The following is a 13,243-nucleotide window of genomic DNA, read 5'->3' on the forward strand; positions in this document are numbered from 1 at the left end:
CCAGAGATAAATTAAAGGCCCCAAGCATCAACTGTTCAACATGAACACACTGCGATGCGTGAGGGCAACAGATAAAACCCAATTCTATCTCAGCAATTCCAGGAGGAGTTCTGGGCAAGCCAGATGTCTGCATCGGTGACTTTGCTCAGGTTATTGAAGAGAATATCCTCTACATTTTCAAAAGCAGCTGTTCTTGTGTCTCTCGAAGACCTTGCACTTGTTAGGGTCATATCACCATCGTGTCACGTAACACCTGCCTCGGCAGGCGTTAGAAACCGCCCGGCAGCAGAGGAATTGCTCCATCTTGCTCACCAGATATTGCCACGCTTCTGATACCAAGTCATCTAACAACAAATCAATACCTAGCTACATGGCAGTTAAAATGCTTACACTGCAGGGTTTTCTAATCATTCCTTAATCCTCTTTTTTTCCCCTGTAGCCTTAGCACCAGATTTTAGACTAAACCCAGTGAAGCGACTGATACCTGCAGCCCGAAGTGGGAAGGTCATCATCCCCTGCCAACCAAGGGCAGCACCAAAAGCCACTGTGCTCTGGACCAAAGGGACTGAACTTCTGATCAACAGTAGCAGGTAGCAGCACAGAGTCAGCTTCTAGCTAGAAACCATAGCTAAAATCACGTTTTTTTCTTGCCAGAAGACTGGACTTGATGGCCTATGTGCTGCTACATCCCTGAACATAAGCACTTTGTTATCTTCTAGTTGTTTCTTCAGAAAACTCCTACATAATATTTTGCAGTCCTGTCTTTATCACTGATTTCTCTAAAGTCAGCAAGGGCTGGAAATTGTCAGGTGTAGAGCGTGATCAGACATTTTAACTTTCCTCGTGTGTGGTTCTTCTTCCTTTCCAGGGTGACTATTACCACAGATGGCACCTTGATCCTCCAGAATATCAGCAAATCTGATGAGGGAAAGTATACCTGCTTTGCTGAGAATTTCATGGGCAAAGCCAACAGTACTGGAATCCTCTCTGTTCGAGGTAGAGATGTTTGCCTTGATTTGGGGTCAATCGAGCCAGAAACGTCTAAGAATGCCATGACGTGTTATTCCTCCTCTCCTTATACTCCCAAAAATCCATGTGATACTCAGGGAATCAAAGACATTTCAGCCTGTGGAGCAGCAAACCTTCTGCCTGACCCACCAAATCATACCTACCAACAACTGGTCCTTGAGAAAAGGATTTCCATTTTCTAACCACTGCCATCCCTCATCTTCCTCCTGTAAAACTACAGCTGTTAGAGAGGGACAACAAGTTGGAAAGTGTTAGTTGGTTCGGATGCCCTGCAGCATTCGTGTACCTCTGGGACCTGGACATTTGCAGCTAACAGCCCTTCCTGCTCTTTCTCTGCAGATGCCACCAAAATCACATTGGCACCATCTAGTGCCGATATCAATGTAGGTGAAAACCTTACTCTACAATGTCACGCGTCCCATGACCCAACTATGGACCTAACCTTCACCTGGTCACTAGATGATTTCCCCATTGACTTTGACAAGTCTGAGGGGCACTACCGGCGAGCCAGCGTGGTGAGTAGAAAGGGCGCTTAGGTACCATCAAACAGGACAGAGAACTAATACCAGCCTCTTTGCATGTTGAATGCTTGATTGGGATCAGGCATGTTCAAATGCTCTCCCCATTCTCTTTTCCCCATGCAGAAGGAAGCTATTGGGGACCTCAGCATCTTCAACACCCAGCTGAAGCACTCGGGGCGGTACACGTGCACAGCCCAGACAGTTGTGGACAGTGCTTCGGAGTCAGCCACACTGACCGTCAGAGGTAATTTCTCTGCCGTAAGGTCCCCTGCTCCTTACAAGCCCAAAGTAACAGCATGGTCCTTGCAAGAGGTCAGCTTGCTCTTCTTGCACCTCACCATCTAACATTTGAACTGGATGGGATAGGCTTACGAGCTTTTCTGGAGGCCAAAACTGGAGGTGAGGCTTCCTAGCTTCCAGAAAAGAAAGGCCTGATTTTAATTTATGACTTGCACAACACAAAGAGCAATAAGCCTCCCAAGCTTTCACCTTAGTACTGTGTCTGTCTGTCTCCCCTCATCCCAGGACCTCCAGGCCCCCCCGGGGGCGTGGTGGTGAGAGATATTGGTGACACCAGCGTCCAGCTGAGCTGGAGCCGTGGCTTTGACAACCACAGCCCTATTGCCAGGTACATCATCGAGGCACGGACCCTCCTCTCCAGCAAATGGAAGCAAATGCGTACCAGTAAGTGTCTTGACGGCAGCAGCGGTGGCACGGCCCGTGCTGGCTGTGGGGCACCAGCTCGCTGACAAGTTCTTGCTCTGTGCACGTACACTGGCTGCCACTCGCTCTATTTGTTCTCCTCTCATGTTATTGGATTATATAGATCCTGTAAATATTGAAGGCAACGCAGAGACAGCCCAGGTGTTGAACCTCATTCCTTGGATGGATTACGAGTTTCGGGTCTTAGCGAGTAACATTCTCGGAGTTGGGGAGCCAAGTTTACCCTCCAGCAAAATCCGTACCAAAGAAGCAGGTACGTGCAGATACGCTCAGAGGTAGAAAGGGGAATCAGAGGTACCTGTCCCTGCACGCAGGAGAGGGAAGGCTGGCTTGCAGCATGCCTTGGGCCCAAACAATTAGTCATCTCCTTGAGTGCTCCTGGAGGTGAGGCCATCACAAAATTCTCTGCCTTTCTGCCCATTTACACGTCCAAGACAAAGCAGCACCAGAGCTGGCAGCTAACTTCACCAGCATTAAATAAAATACATTAAGCCACTATAAATCCTACCTGCAAATCCTGTTCCTTCTGGGCAGTAATGCTTAGAAGGGGGAAAAGAGCCCTGTTATATCACAGAGCACAACTCTGCAAAGACAAGGTAAATTTCCCAGCAAATGGCTTTCAATGTTGATTCTGTCTTCTGCTGCTCGAATGTGCAAGCAGAAGGGACGTAAGAACAGCAGAAGAACTGCTCTCAACATATCAAATGTACATTAGCTCCCTTCTAATAAAAGCTCTCCTCCATATCCCTGCTTTTGACCTTGATTCTTGTCCCCTTGGAGACATGCTGCCTCCAAACAAGCTCATCAGTCACCAGCCAGTATTCTAGACCCAATTTTCACAAACATCTGAAATATTCACGGCTGAAAACATAGAGACCAGCACTTTCACGCGAGCTGTCTAAGCCTGGCTACTCCCAGACCGCGCGATGTGACCGTCTGAACATGAGGAGGAACTTCTTCTCTCTGAGGGTGACGGAGCACTGGAACAGGCTGCCCAGGGAGGTTGTGGAGTCTCCTTCTCTGGAGATATTCAAGACCCGACTGGACAAGGTCCTGTGCAGCCTGCTGTAGGTGACCCTGCTTCGGCGGGGGGGTTGGACTAGATGACCCACAGAGGTCCCTTCCAACCCCTACTATTCTGTGATTCTGTGATTCTGTGATGTCTGTGCTCATCTTCATCACCATTGTTTCCTTAACCCTGTGCTGTCTGCTTTTGTTCGGGGACCCGACAGCACCTACTGTGGCACCATCTGGGCTCAGCGGAGGCGGAGGGGCTCCCAACGAGCTCATCATCAACTGGACGGTAAGTCAGCAGCGTGGCACCAGCCGTGGACGCTGGGAGAGGGCCAAGGGGAGAAGCACGTGCCATTTCTTTTGGGAAATCAGTGCTGCAATTACAATTTTGATACGTAATTGAGCCAGACACTGTGCTTAGTCCGAAGTCTTGCTCGTTTGAGCTGACCAAGGCTCCTCGCTCTTTCTGCCCCCCTCACAGCCAACCCTGAGGGACTATCAGAACGGAGATGGCTTTGGCTACATCTTGTCGTTTCGCAAGAAAGGCACCCAGGGGTGGCTGACAGCAAGGGTGCCGCACGCAGAATCGCTGCACTACGTCTACCGCAACGAGAGCATCGGTCCCTACACCCCCTTCGAAGTGAAGATCAAAGCGTACAACAGGAAAGGAGAGGGACCAGAGAGCCTCACTGCCATCGTGTACTCTGCAGAAGAAGGTAAAGAGGGACTGCCGAGACTCTGAATTCACTGTGCTTTGTCCAACCAACCAACCTGTCCTCAACCTGCTCCCTGCAGAGCCGTGTCTGTCTGGGAGCTCAGCGACAGGAGAGGTTTCTTCTACTCAAAGAACAGCTGACAGTGATTTCAGCATAACATTTATCTTCTGCTTCAGATACACAGCTCGATGTTTCCCTAAGCCCAGCCGTGACTGTACACCCAGCGCTTCAGAGCAGACGCAGATCCTCGCAGCACACAGCTGTGGCCCTGCTTGTCCTTACTAAGTCCCTAAATCCCTTCCCCTTGCTTTGCTCCGTACACATAACACCAGCTGTCTGGCTGCACAGTAACGATGCTGCAGGAGAGCCCTTCGTCTCAGTACGGTGATTAAGCTGCCCAGAGCGAGGAAAAGGATTTTATTCCCTTTTGTTGTCTTTTTCAGAACCGAAAGTGGCTCCTTTCAGAGTTACAGCCAAGGCTGTTCTGTCCTCAGAAATGGATGTGTCCTGGGAGCCCGTCGAGCAGGGAGACATGACTGGAGTGCTTTTGGGCTACGAGGTACGAGCCTGCAATGGGAATGAGAGATACCGACACTGAGATCAGAGAGCCCAGCAAAGAAAAGTCCCCCAGGCTAAGTGAGGTGAAAGGAAACAGCCTTTTGCTTCCAAAGATGGAGGATAATTAACGGACAGCACGAGGCTCTAATGGGGCCAGTGCTACTGCTCACAGGAGAGATTAGTAGGAGAGAAACATCCTTTTTTTCCGCTTGCCCTTCCACACAGGCCTGGGCACACACTATGCAAAATGCATAGAAACAAATACCAAAGGGTGTCCAGTGCTGGCTGTGGATGGATGGAGTCTGGTATTCGCAGATGCCTCTATCCTTACTAAACCCATCACACCCTTTTCCACTCAGATCCGGTACTGGAAGGATGGTGATAAAGAGGAGGCAGCTGACAGAGTCAGAACAGCAGGGCTGGTCACGTCGGCTCACGTCACAGGCTTAAACCCCAACACCAAATACCACGTGTCGGTCAGAGCTTACAACCGGGCTGGAACCGGCCCCCCCAGCCCCTCCACCAACGTCACGACAACAAAACCACGTGAGTGAGCCCCAACCACCTCCGTTTTCCACATTGTACTCCCTGGGGCCGCTGCTTCCTCCAGAGGATCCCCAGTGATCAGCTAAGTGATTAGCTTTTCTATCTTGGTGCTCTAACGCCGTTTTAAGGAGTCCATGAAACAGTTCCCTGAATTTCCTCAGCTCACTCTTGTGGTGCCATCAGCCCTGTTGACTAGTTGTAGAGTCTCAAGAGACGGTTGTAACCAGCACAACCTTCTCATCGGTCCCTGACCTGCTGAATCCCTGTCTTGTTTTGTATCTCTTAGCACCAACGAGGCCGCCTGGCAACATCTCCTGGACTTTTGCTGGATCTACAGTCAGCATCAAGTGGGACCCAGTGGTGGCAAAGGCAGATGAGTCTGCAGTTACGGGGTACAAGGTACAGGCACCACGTAGCTGGCCTTCCCTTATAAGTGACCCTAAGGGAATCACAGGGAACAGAAACTCAGACTTGCCTCTTCCAACAGATGCTTTACAGGCAGGATTCCCACTCTGCTCCCACACTATACCTGGCCAGCAAGAGCCGGATCGACATCCCCGTCCCTGAAGACTTCACTCACGCCTTTGTGCAGATCAGGGTGACGGGCCCTGGCGGAGATGGAATCCCAGCAGAAGTTCACATTCTCCGAAACAGTGGTGCGTATGCTGCTCTGACTGGGTGCACAAATGCTCATTTACAGGCTGCGTCACAGAGTGCTGGAAAACGAGCTCAGAGAGAGGAGCTAATTTGGAGGACTACTTGTCTGTCACCTGCTACCACTGTTCTTTGAGAGGTCAATGACTCAGTCATACCTCGTCCCCTACCTGGCCACAGCATGGCACAATGGCAACAGATGCTATTGTGTTTTCAAATCCCCCTCTCCCTTCCAGGAACGCAGGGGAACATCCTACCCAGTGGTTTAGGTTGAGCCTCTGGAGCTGGTCTTTGGCACCCTTGTGCCGTTCACTCAAAGGATCTTCTGACATATTCCTCTCCAGCCCCCCGCCAGCTAACCTCTCCCACACTCTGAGCAACCCTTCAGTCTAGTCTGAACACTGCTTTATTTTATTTGCAGATAAAGTTCTTGAGGCCCCATGCAAGCCCAATTTACACTCACTAAGAGTGAAATCCTGGCTCTGTTTGTGGGCCCCCAACACCAAATCCAGCAAGTTCCCTTGATGAGGGTCTAAGTACTCAGTGCCCACCTCCAAATTCTCATTTCCAATCCTATAAGGTTCATCAGAAATAAAAGCAATACAAGCATGCAGAACCCCAGAACTAACATTTTACCAACACTCCCGACTCTCTCCACAAGACATCAGGTTGTGTCTGTGCAACGAGACGGTTGCTCCTTCCCTGCTCCCTTTCTTTCAGGGACAAGTATGATGGTGGAAGACTCTGTGGCGAGGCCAGTACCCCACGCTGTGATTATCACAACTAACTCTCTCGTAATGGTGGCCCTGATCAGCTACCTGGAGCTCTGACGACAGCCAGCGCAGCAGAGGACTCCCGGACACGCTTCCTCCCAAGCCAGCGGGGAACTCCGTACTACTCGGCTGCTGCGACTGCAAGTTTGTACCACAGCAGCATGGCAGAGAAAGGATTTGACAACGTTGTTTTAAGGGAGGAAGAAACAGCTTTTTTTTTGTTATTTGGAAGAATATAAGCTTTCATACAAAACATGGGTCTTTAACCAATTAAAAATTTTTTAAAGAAACGAGTAAAAGGAAGAAGAATTCTACCCGAATTCTGACAGCCAGCTGCCCCACAGACTGTATCCAGTAGGTTTTCTGCCTTATGAAGCCATGTACTAAAATAACCAGACTGCTACACTTGACTTTTTTTTTTTTTTTTAAATATGTATAGTGAATTGGGGGGGGGGGGGGGGGGTAAGGGGAGGATGGGGATTGAGGATTTCATCAGCATGTTCCATACCAACCCCAGTCACTGCCATCTCTAACAAATTACGGGACAGGATTCCCCCCCTCCAATATGAGCCAAATTCTGCAGCAACCAGCCCAAGGAGATAAAGCCACAAGAGATCGATCTCTGCCCCATCCTGAAGATGGGTGAACACGCCGTTCAGATTGTGAAAAGCTTTTTTAAAACACTGGTGTTAACTTGCAACCCCAGCCTATTGTTTGTGTCAACTGTGACGCTGTGAGGTGCAACAGTCAATGTCCTCCATCTCCCATGTGCTTTTGGGGTTTCTGTTACACTGTTTGCTGCTTTGCTTTTTGTTTGGGGAGCAGAAGGGGTAAGTGAAAAGGAGGCACTTTTCCAGCAGCTACTAAATCGGAGAGGCATTATTCTGCCTAATAACGGAGATGTCGACATATCCAATTTGAACAGAGAGAGGGTCTTAGAGGAGGAAGAAAAAGGAATATTACATAATTTAACCAGGAACTGGTGACTCAAGGAAGCTATCACTGGGGCAACAAGGAAAATCCGGACTCAGATTCATCACCCTACACAAACAGTTCCAGCCAGCCACAACGCCAGGCTCCAGCTGGGACTGCGAGACTGAGGTCCGACCACTCGGGTCTGCCGGTCCGAGGCTCACGCAGCCAACACAAACGGGAGGCCCATACCCCAAAGCAGTGCAGGGCTGTTGAGGTGCACAGTAACTAAAATGGCTGGCAATAGATGTTGCATATTAAAATCCCTCTGTCTCCTGGTAAAGGAATTGACCAAAGGTAATGAGAAGCTGATTTATTTTGATGGTGAGATCCCAAGCGTGCTTTTAGGGACCTTTACCTGCCTGTAGCTCCGTCCTTCCCAGCGGACAACACTGAGCAATCTCAGTTCCAGAATGACCCGACAAAGGGCTTCGCTTGCAGGACTCGGCGATGGCAAGGGACTGACGTGCCGTTTCCTCACTAGACACCAATTCCTTGCTAACCATTTTAAAACTACCGTGTCCTACGCCTTAGTAAGCATTTGAGAGATTACATGCATAAACCCCTGGCCTCCCGGAGTTATGCCTATTGTGTCTATCCATAGTATCCCATCACAATTTTTTTTAGCATCTGGCCTACCCTGGAAGCCAAAGGCAAATGCACACCGTGCGATGCAAACAGCAAGGCTCCGGGCTGAGGAAGGAGGGCTCCTATGTGTTTAGCAAACAACAGAAATGTTTTAAGAAACAGGCAAAGAAAATAAACTTAATGAAAGAGTCTAAACATTTAGAGCACAGCTGCAACAAAGTGTTTCCATTACAAATAACACCTGGGATAAAGTGGAAAAAAGAAGCCAACAGCTCCCACTGACCCATCGCAGGCAGCAAAGGCCGGGAACCATCATCCCGGAGCCCGTCCTGAGCTTCCTCTGTGTCCCTCTGCAGCTCTCCATGAACTACCCCCTCGGTCCCTCCAGCAGGCTGAAACTCTCCTTTCAGAAGGAGAGCAGCTAAATAGAAATTATATTTTTGTATTATTTATGTTCTTGAAGATTTAAAAATATTTTTATTGATGTTTGGAGGCTTTGTTTAGCAAAATATTTTATGTTGTCAATTCAGCATTTTTGTTTTCACCTCCATCTTGTTGGGCCTTCAGCATTTCTCCCACAAAAGATGGGATGAAAGGAAATTAGGAATTCAGTGTTAGCTCAAAAGCAAAGGAAACTCAGGCTTGGGCAACAGTTACCTGGTTGAAGTGCAGATCTAGCAGTAGCTATAATGATAATATTTAGCAGGCATAAACTCACTGGACCTACGGAGCTTCGGAGCACTGCTGGGTGATGCCCGCTGCAGCCCGGCAGAAGCACGGCCCCGCTTCAGGAGAGGACCAAGGTTCAACGCCGTGCCCAGAGCCTTCACCAGCCGGAGATGCAAACGCTGGAGGCACCCCAGCTCCGATCCCCTCTGCAGTGGGGGACCGGAATAGAGACCCCTCGTACTGCAGAAGCCTGCTGCACTCCTCCAGAGGAACTGCTGAGCAGGAGAGAGCTGCTTGAGAGCACAGCCGAGCCGCAGCCATGAGGTTCACACCGGTTTCAGGCACAGCCTCCGTGCGAAGCCAGCCGCGTTCACCCCATCGCACATCACCAGCCCCATCCAGCGCAGCCGAAACGCCGCGCTCCCAAGGGGCTGCCATGCCTGCACGCCCACGGACACAGCTAATCCCCCTCAGGAGCTGCACGCTAGACACCTCGAGGGCTGACGAACGTGCTTTGATGGCCCACGTGTTGGATGAACTCTCACAAGCAAGCAAAGCGAAGCAAGGTACTCCTGCGAAATTCAAGGGCTGGGGTTCACCGTCAGTCTAGGTCCGACCACGCAGGCTACGCAATGTCTCTTGCAGAAACTCGGTCTCAACAGATGCTTCCAAATGTGTCTGGCAACACTGGTGGCTCTGTCTGCTTTATTGAACTTTACAGTGTTGGACAGCAAGATGCTTTACAGTATCATGAAAACAGTATCAAAATGCTGCAATGACACTGGGTTTTAAATAGCAGCCACGTCCAACACTTCCCTGGGAAGGGTAATACATTTTCCATGCATTTCTTTGTTAAACTAGATCACAGGCACATTTTAAGTAAGAAGTGAAAATCTACATGAGCTGGATTTCAAACATTCCCACTTGCACTGGTCTGCAATGCAAACGGGCTGAATATATTCTAATTTGTAAAATTGATAGGGTAGTACTTTCTAAAGCCTTCAAATGACAAGCAGATTCCCCTGAAAGTTAAATGTCTTCAATCTGAATTCAAGCTATGCCTCTTTTTTTGAGAAGGTAAATCATCAGTATCCCTGCCCATGGCAGGGGGGTTGGAATTAGATGATCTTTAAGGTCACTTCCAACCCAAACCCTCCTATGTTTCTATAATTCTATGATACGTACAGTTTCATCAGTACGCATTTAAACCAAAACACTGCTGAGCTTTTGCAACATTTTAAGGATTACACATAGAGGGAAAGAGGTATGACCTAGTGATAATCACAACGGCCTTACAACCACTCGCTCTGATCCCAGCTCTGACACTGACTCCATCTACGGCTCCAAGCAATCATTTCACCACTCGCTGCCTCGGTTTCCCATCCTGAAAAGCGAGGCACAAGCAGGTCACTGTGCATTTGCAAGTTCTTTGCAGTTTGAAAGCGCCTGTGTATACAGGGGGCTGTCCAAGGCGTGACTGCAGCTCACGCCGGGCATCAGAGCTGCCCCAAAGCACCCAGCTCAGGCACCGAGCGCAGCGTCCCCGCGGCAGCGCAGCCTTCAGCGAGGCAGACCAGTCACTGCCCGAGACCTTGGTGGCAAACCTGCCCTTGTACCTGTGCTGCCTCTGCTGCCGAGTCCCTGCCGAACTCGGCCAGCCACAGCTCAGCCAACATCAATGTTTGCTCACCGTTAGCATCAAGAAACTCTGAAAAACGCGCACGGTAAACAGGCAGTCTCTCCCCCACAGATTTCTTTGAAATTCTGGGGGAATTTGTTGATACTCCAACGCTGCAGAGCAGAAAAGACAGTGGCACGTTATGAAACACGGCAGGTAAGCACAGGGAACACCCCGGGTGAAGGGCAGGGCACGCTGGGGACGGAGGGGCACAGAACAGATTTTCCAGTTGCAACACTGGTAGATGAGAAAGGCCAAGTTCAGGCGCAGACGGTCACAGGCTGAACCCTGCTCCAGACAAGACAGCTCAGGTTCTGTACACAGACACAAGCCACGTTAAAACAAAGACTGCCTTGTCTTAGGCAGTCTGTTCTGCCATTTTATTTACTGGGGGCTAGGTGACCCACAGAAAAGGATTTGCATGTGCAAATGCAGCATTTGTACCTGTTAAACTTTATCCAGGCTATAAAAAATCCCACACATAAAGCCTAGCTAGAGCCACCAAAGGATAAAAAGATGTGGAAGAAGCCTACTGTAAAGCCTGTTAGAGCTTCCTAAAATGCAGCACAGGGGTTAAAGGAAATGTGTTCAGAGTCGGGGGAGAAAACTCAGATTTCAACATCTTAACTGAGTTTACTGGCTTCACGCTATTGCATTAAATTGCAAATCAATTTCCTGTCTCATTAAGAATCCCCTACATGTAATTGCTCTGAGCATTTGCTTTAGAGATTAATTTACAGGGATGAGTTAAGTGCCATGGGTTTTCTTCTCAGCACTGTAATGGCTCGCTGAGGAAAAGTCATCTAATTTTACAGGGTCCATCTTACTTGTCAGTAGTAAAAACCGACCCAACAAGGGTGCTGTAAGGAGTACGCAACAAGGGTGAAATGTTTTGAGACTCCTAAACAAGAGGAGCTTTGCAGTTCTGATTTATCCACATTTAACATAAAATAATCTTCTACCTGATACCACTGAACTTTCAGACTGAAGACTGCGCTTCTGGGTTTAGGCTGTCTGGACTAGATTCAGCGCTCGGCAAGAGGAGTTTGAATGAGGAACAGCTCACATTTGCAGCAGGACAGATGAAGTGCTGTGCCCTGAACAGGAGACACTCCTGTCTTTGCCCAAGGAATCAGCTGGAGAGAGCAGGCATCACATTCAGCTAACGCCTGGGGGGGTCTAAATCCCATCTGCTCTCAACCTGCAAACCAACCCCCATCCACAGAAACCCTCTGCTGTGAATATTTTAATCCTGCTTCACTACACACAAACAGGGCAGTTTTCTTCTTGGTAACTTTGTTGTACGCTATTTTTTTAAGAAAACCAAATGGGAAACATTGTAATAAGCATTCTGTACTTACTGTAATTACTGTTATTTATTGGCTACGGTAGCACGCAGTTCATAAATAAAGATCTTCAGAGACTTTAGACAACTCCTGGAGTCTGGAGTACTTCTGCCCCACTCTAAATGCAATTAGTACCTCGCCTGCCCCGGAGCCCCCCTGGCCCAGCACTGTATTTCTCTTGACTGCCAGCTCTGCGTACCAACATAAACAAGGAGCCCAGGGAGATCCCATCCGCTTGGAGCTGGAGCCCTCAGCAAAAATTAAGTCAATTAAGATAGAGTAAACTCAAATTCTATGTCACGACAGTGATAACTAACCAAAAGAGGACAGACTGTCCATGGAGCAAGGAACTGCGGGTGTTGAGGGTCCGGTTAGAGACATTAATATAATGTGCTCCCTCTGGCAGGTATTCCAATGGCTAGGTAGTAATTCTAGAAAATCAAAGTCAAAAATTTCATGCACCTTCTTAGCAGAAAGGGTAACTGATTGTTAGAATAGCTTGCCAAAAAGCTTCATCAATCAATCACAGCCTTTAAATCAAACTGGAAGTCTTCCAGGAAAGATACCCAGTAGATCAGCCACAAGCTAGCAGGCTTGCAAAGGTTCACTGACATTATAGAAAATAATTTCCTTCATTGCAGGAAGCGCTGCATGAAATCACCTCATCTATGCTATGTCCGATTAATTCATCACAGTCATTCCTTCTAGCCTGAAAAAAATCTACTGCCTTCCTTCTACCTTTGGGAAGGATGTCCAGAGATCAGCTAGAGCAAACGTACGTGGTACGGGTCAGGGGTCTGCACCGGCATTAAGCTGCAGCCAGACACCGTCATGCCGGAGAGCGGAAAGACGAGAAGCTGGGCTCAGCAGTAGCAGCTCATGGGGAGTCTCACCCAGACTCTTTCCCTCGGCCCATCCTGGATGCGTTCACTTTCACGCAGCCCCTAAGGAAACACCACGGCTTGAGCACGGGGTGCAGACGGGGTTCGGGCACCGGCTGCAGCAAGATGTGCTCCCAGGACCCCGCTGAGCCCCGCAGGACAGGAGGAAGGAGCCGCTCCTCCTCCTCCCCGAAGCTACAGCCACCCACAGCTCGAGCTGACAAGTGCATTGCGTTGCCACACAACGCTGCCCAGCTCCCAGCCTCCAGCTGCCCATCCCAAAGGGCCCCAAGAGGCCGGGCTCAGCTGTGGTCAGACCCCGGGCAGGCTCCTGCCCCTCTGCCCTGCGCTCTGCAGAGCTGCAGGCGAGGATGCTCATCACTGGGGCCGTAATTAGCTCAGGGATTTACGCTGCAAAGGGGCTTTGCAAAGGTGAGGGCGGCTTCATTAAAGAAACCAGCAGGGAGCGGCCAAGGCTGAGATGAAGTCCTCCCCAGTTCATTCTCCACAAGGGCTCTCCTGCTTTCTCAAAAGCCCTCATTAAACGCCTCTGTGCACGATATAAATCAAGGAGA

The 13,243-nt window shown here is 49.4% G+C and overlaps 1 protein-coding gene across 1 annotated transcript in view; it reads left to right on the forward strand.

Moving 5' to 3' along the window:
• Positions 1–6,980, forward strand: part of CNTN2 (contactin 2) — a 28,487-nt gene extending 21,507 nt beyond the window's left edge. Inside the window, exons 11-23 of the mRNA XM_075443049.1 lie at positions 440–590; positions 869–996; positions 1,369–1,544; positions 1,674–1,794; positions 2,076–2,234; positions 2,377–2,526; positions 3,506–3,576; positions 3,769–4,003; positions 4,447–4,562; positions 4,921–5,107; positions 5,394–5,506; positions 5,595–5,763; positions 6,482–6,980. Of these exons, the coding sequence (XP_075299164.1) occupies positions 440–590; positions 869–996; positions 1,369–1,544; positions 1,674–1,794; positions 2,076–2,234; positions 2,377–2,526; positions 3,506–3,576; positions 3,769–4,003; positions 4,447–4,562; positions 4,921–5,107; positions 5,394–5,506; positions 5,595–5,763; positions 6,482–6,591 (1,886 nt within the window). The 3' untranslated portion in view covers positions 6,592–6,980. The remainder of the gene's footprint in view (positions 1–439; positions 591–868; positions 997–1,368; positions 1,545–1,673; positions 1,795–2,075; positions 2,235–2,376; positions 2,527–3,505; positions 3,577–3,768; positions 4,004–4,446; positions 4,563–4,920; positions 5,108–5,393; positions 5,507–5,594; positions 5,764–6,481) is intronic.
• The last annotated feature ends 6,263 nt before the right edge of the window (positions 6,981–13,243 follow it).

This window comes from Opisthocomus hoazin, chromosome 25 (genome assembly GCF_030867145.1).
Source record: "Opisthocomus hoazin isolate bOpiHoa1 chromosome 25, bOpiHoa1.hap1, whole genome shotgun sequence".
NCBI lineage: Eukaryota > Metazoa > Chordata > Aves > Opisthocomiformes > Opisthocomidae > Opisthocomus > Opisthocomus hoazin.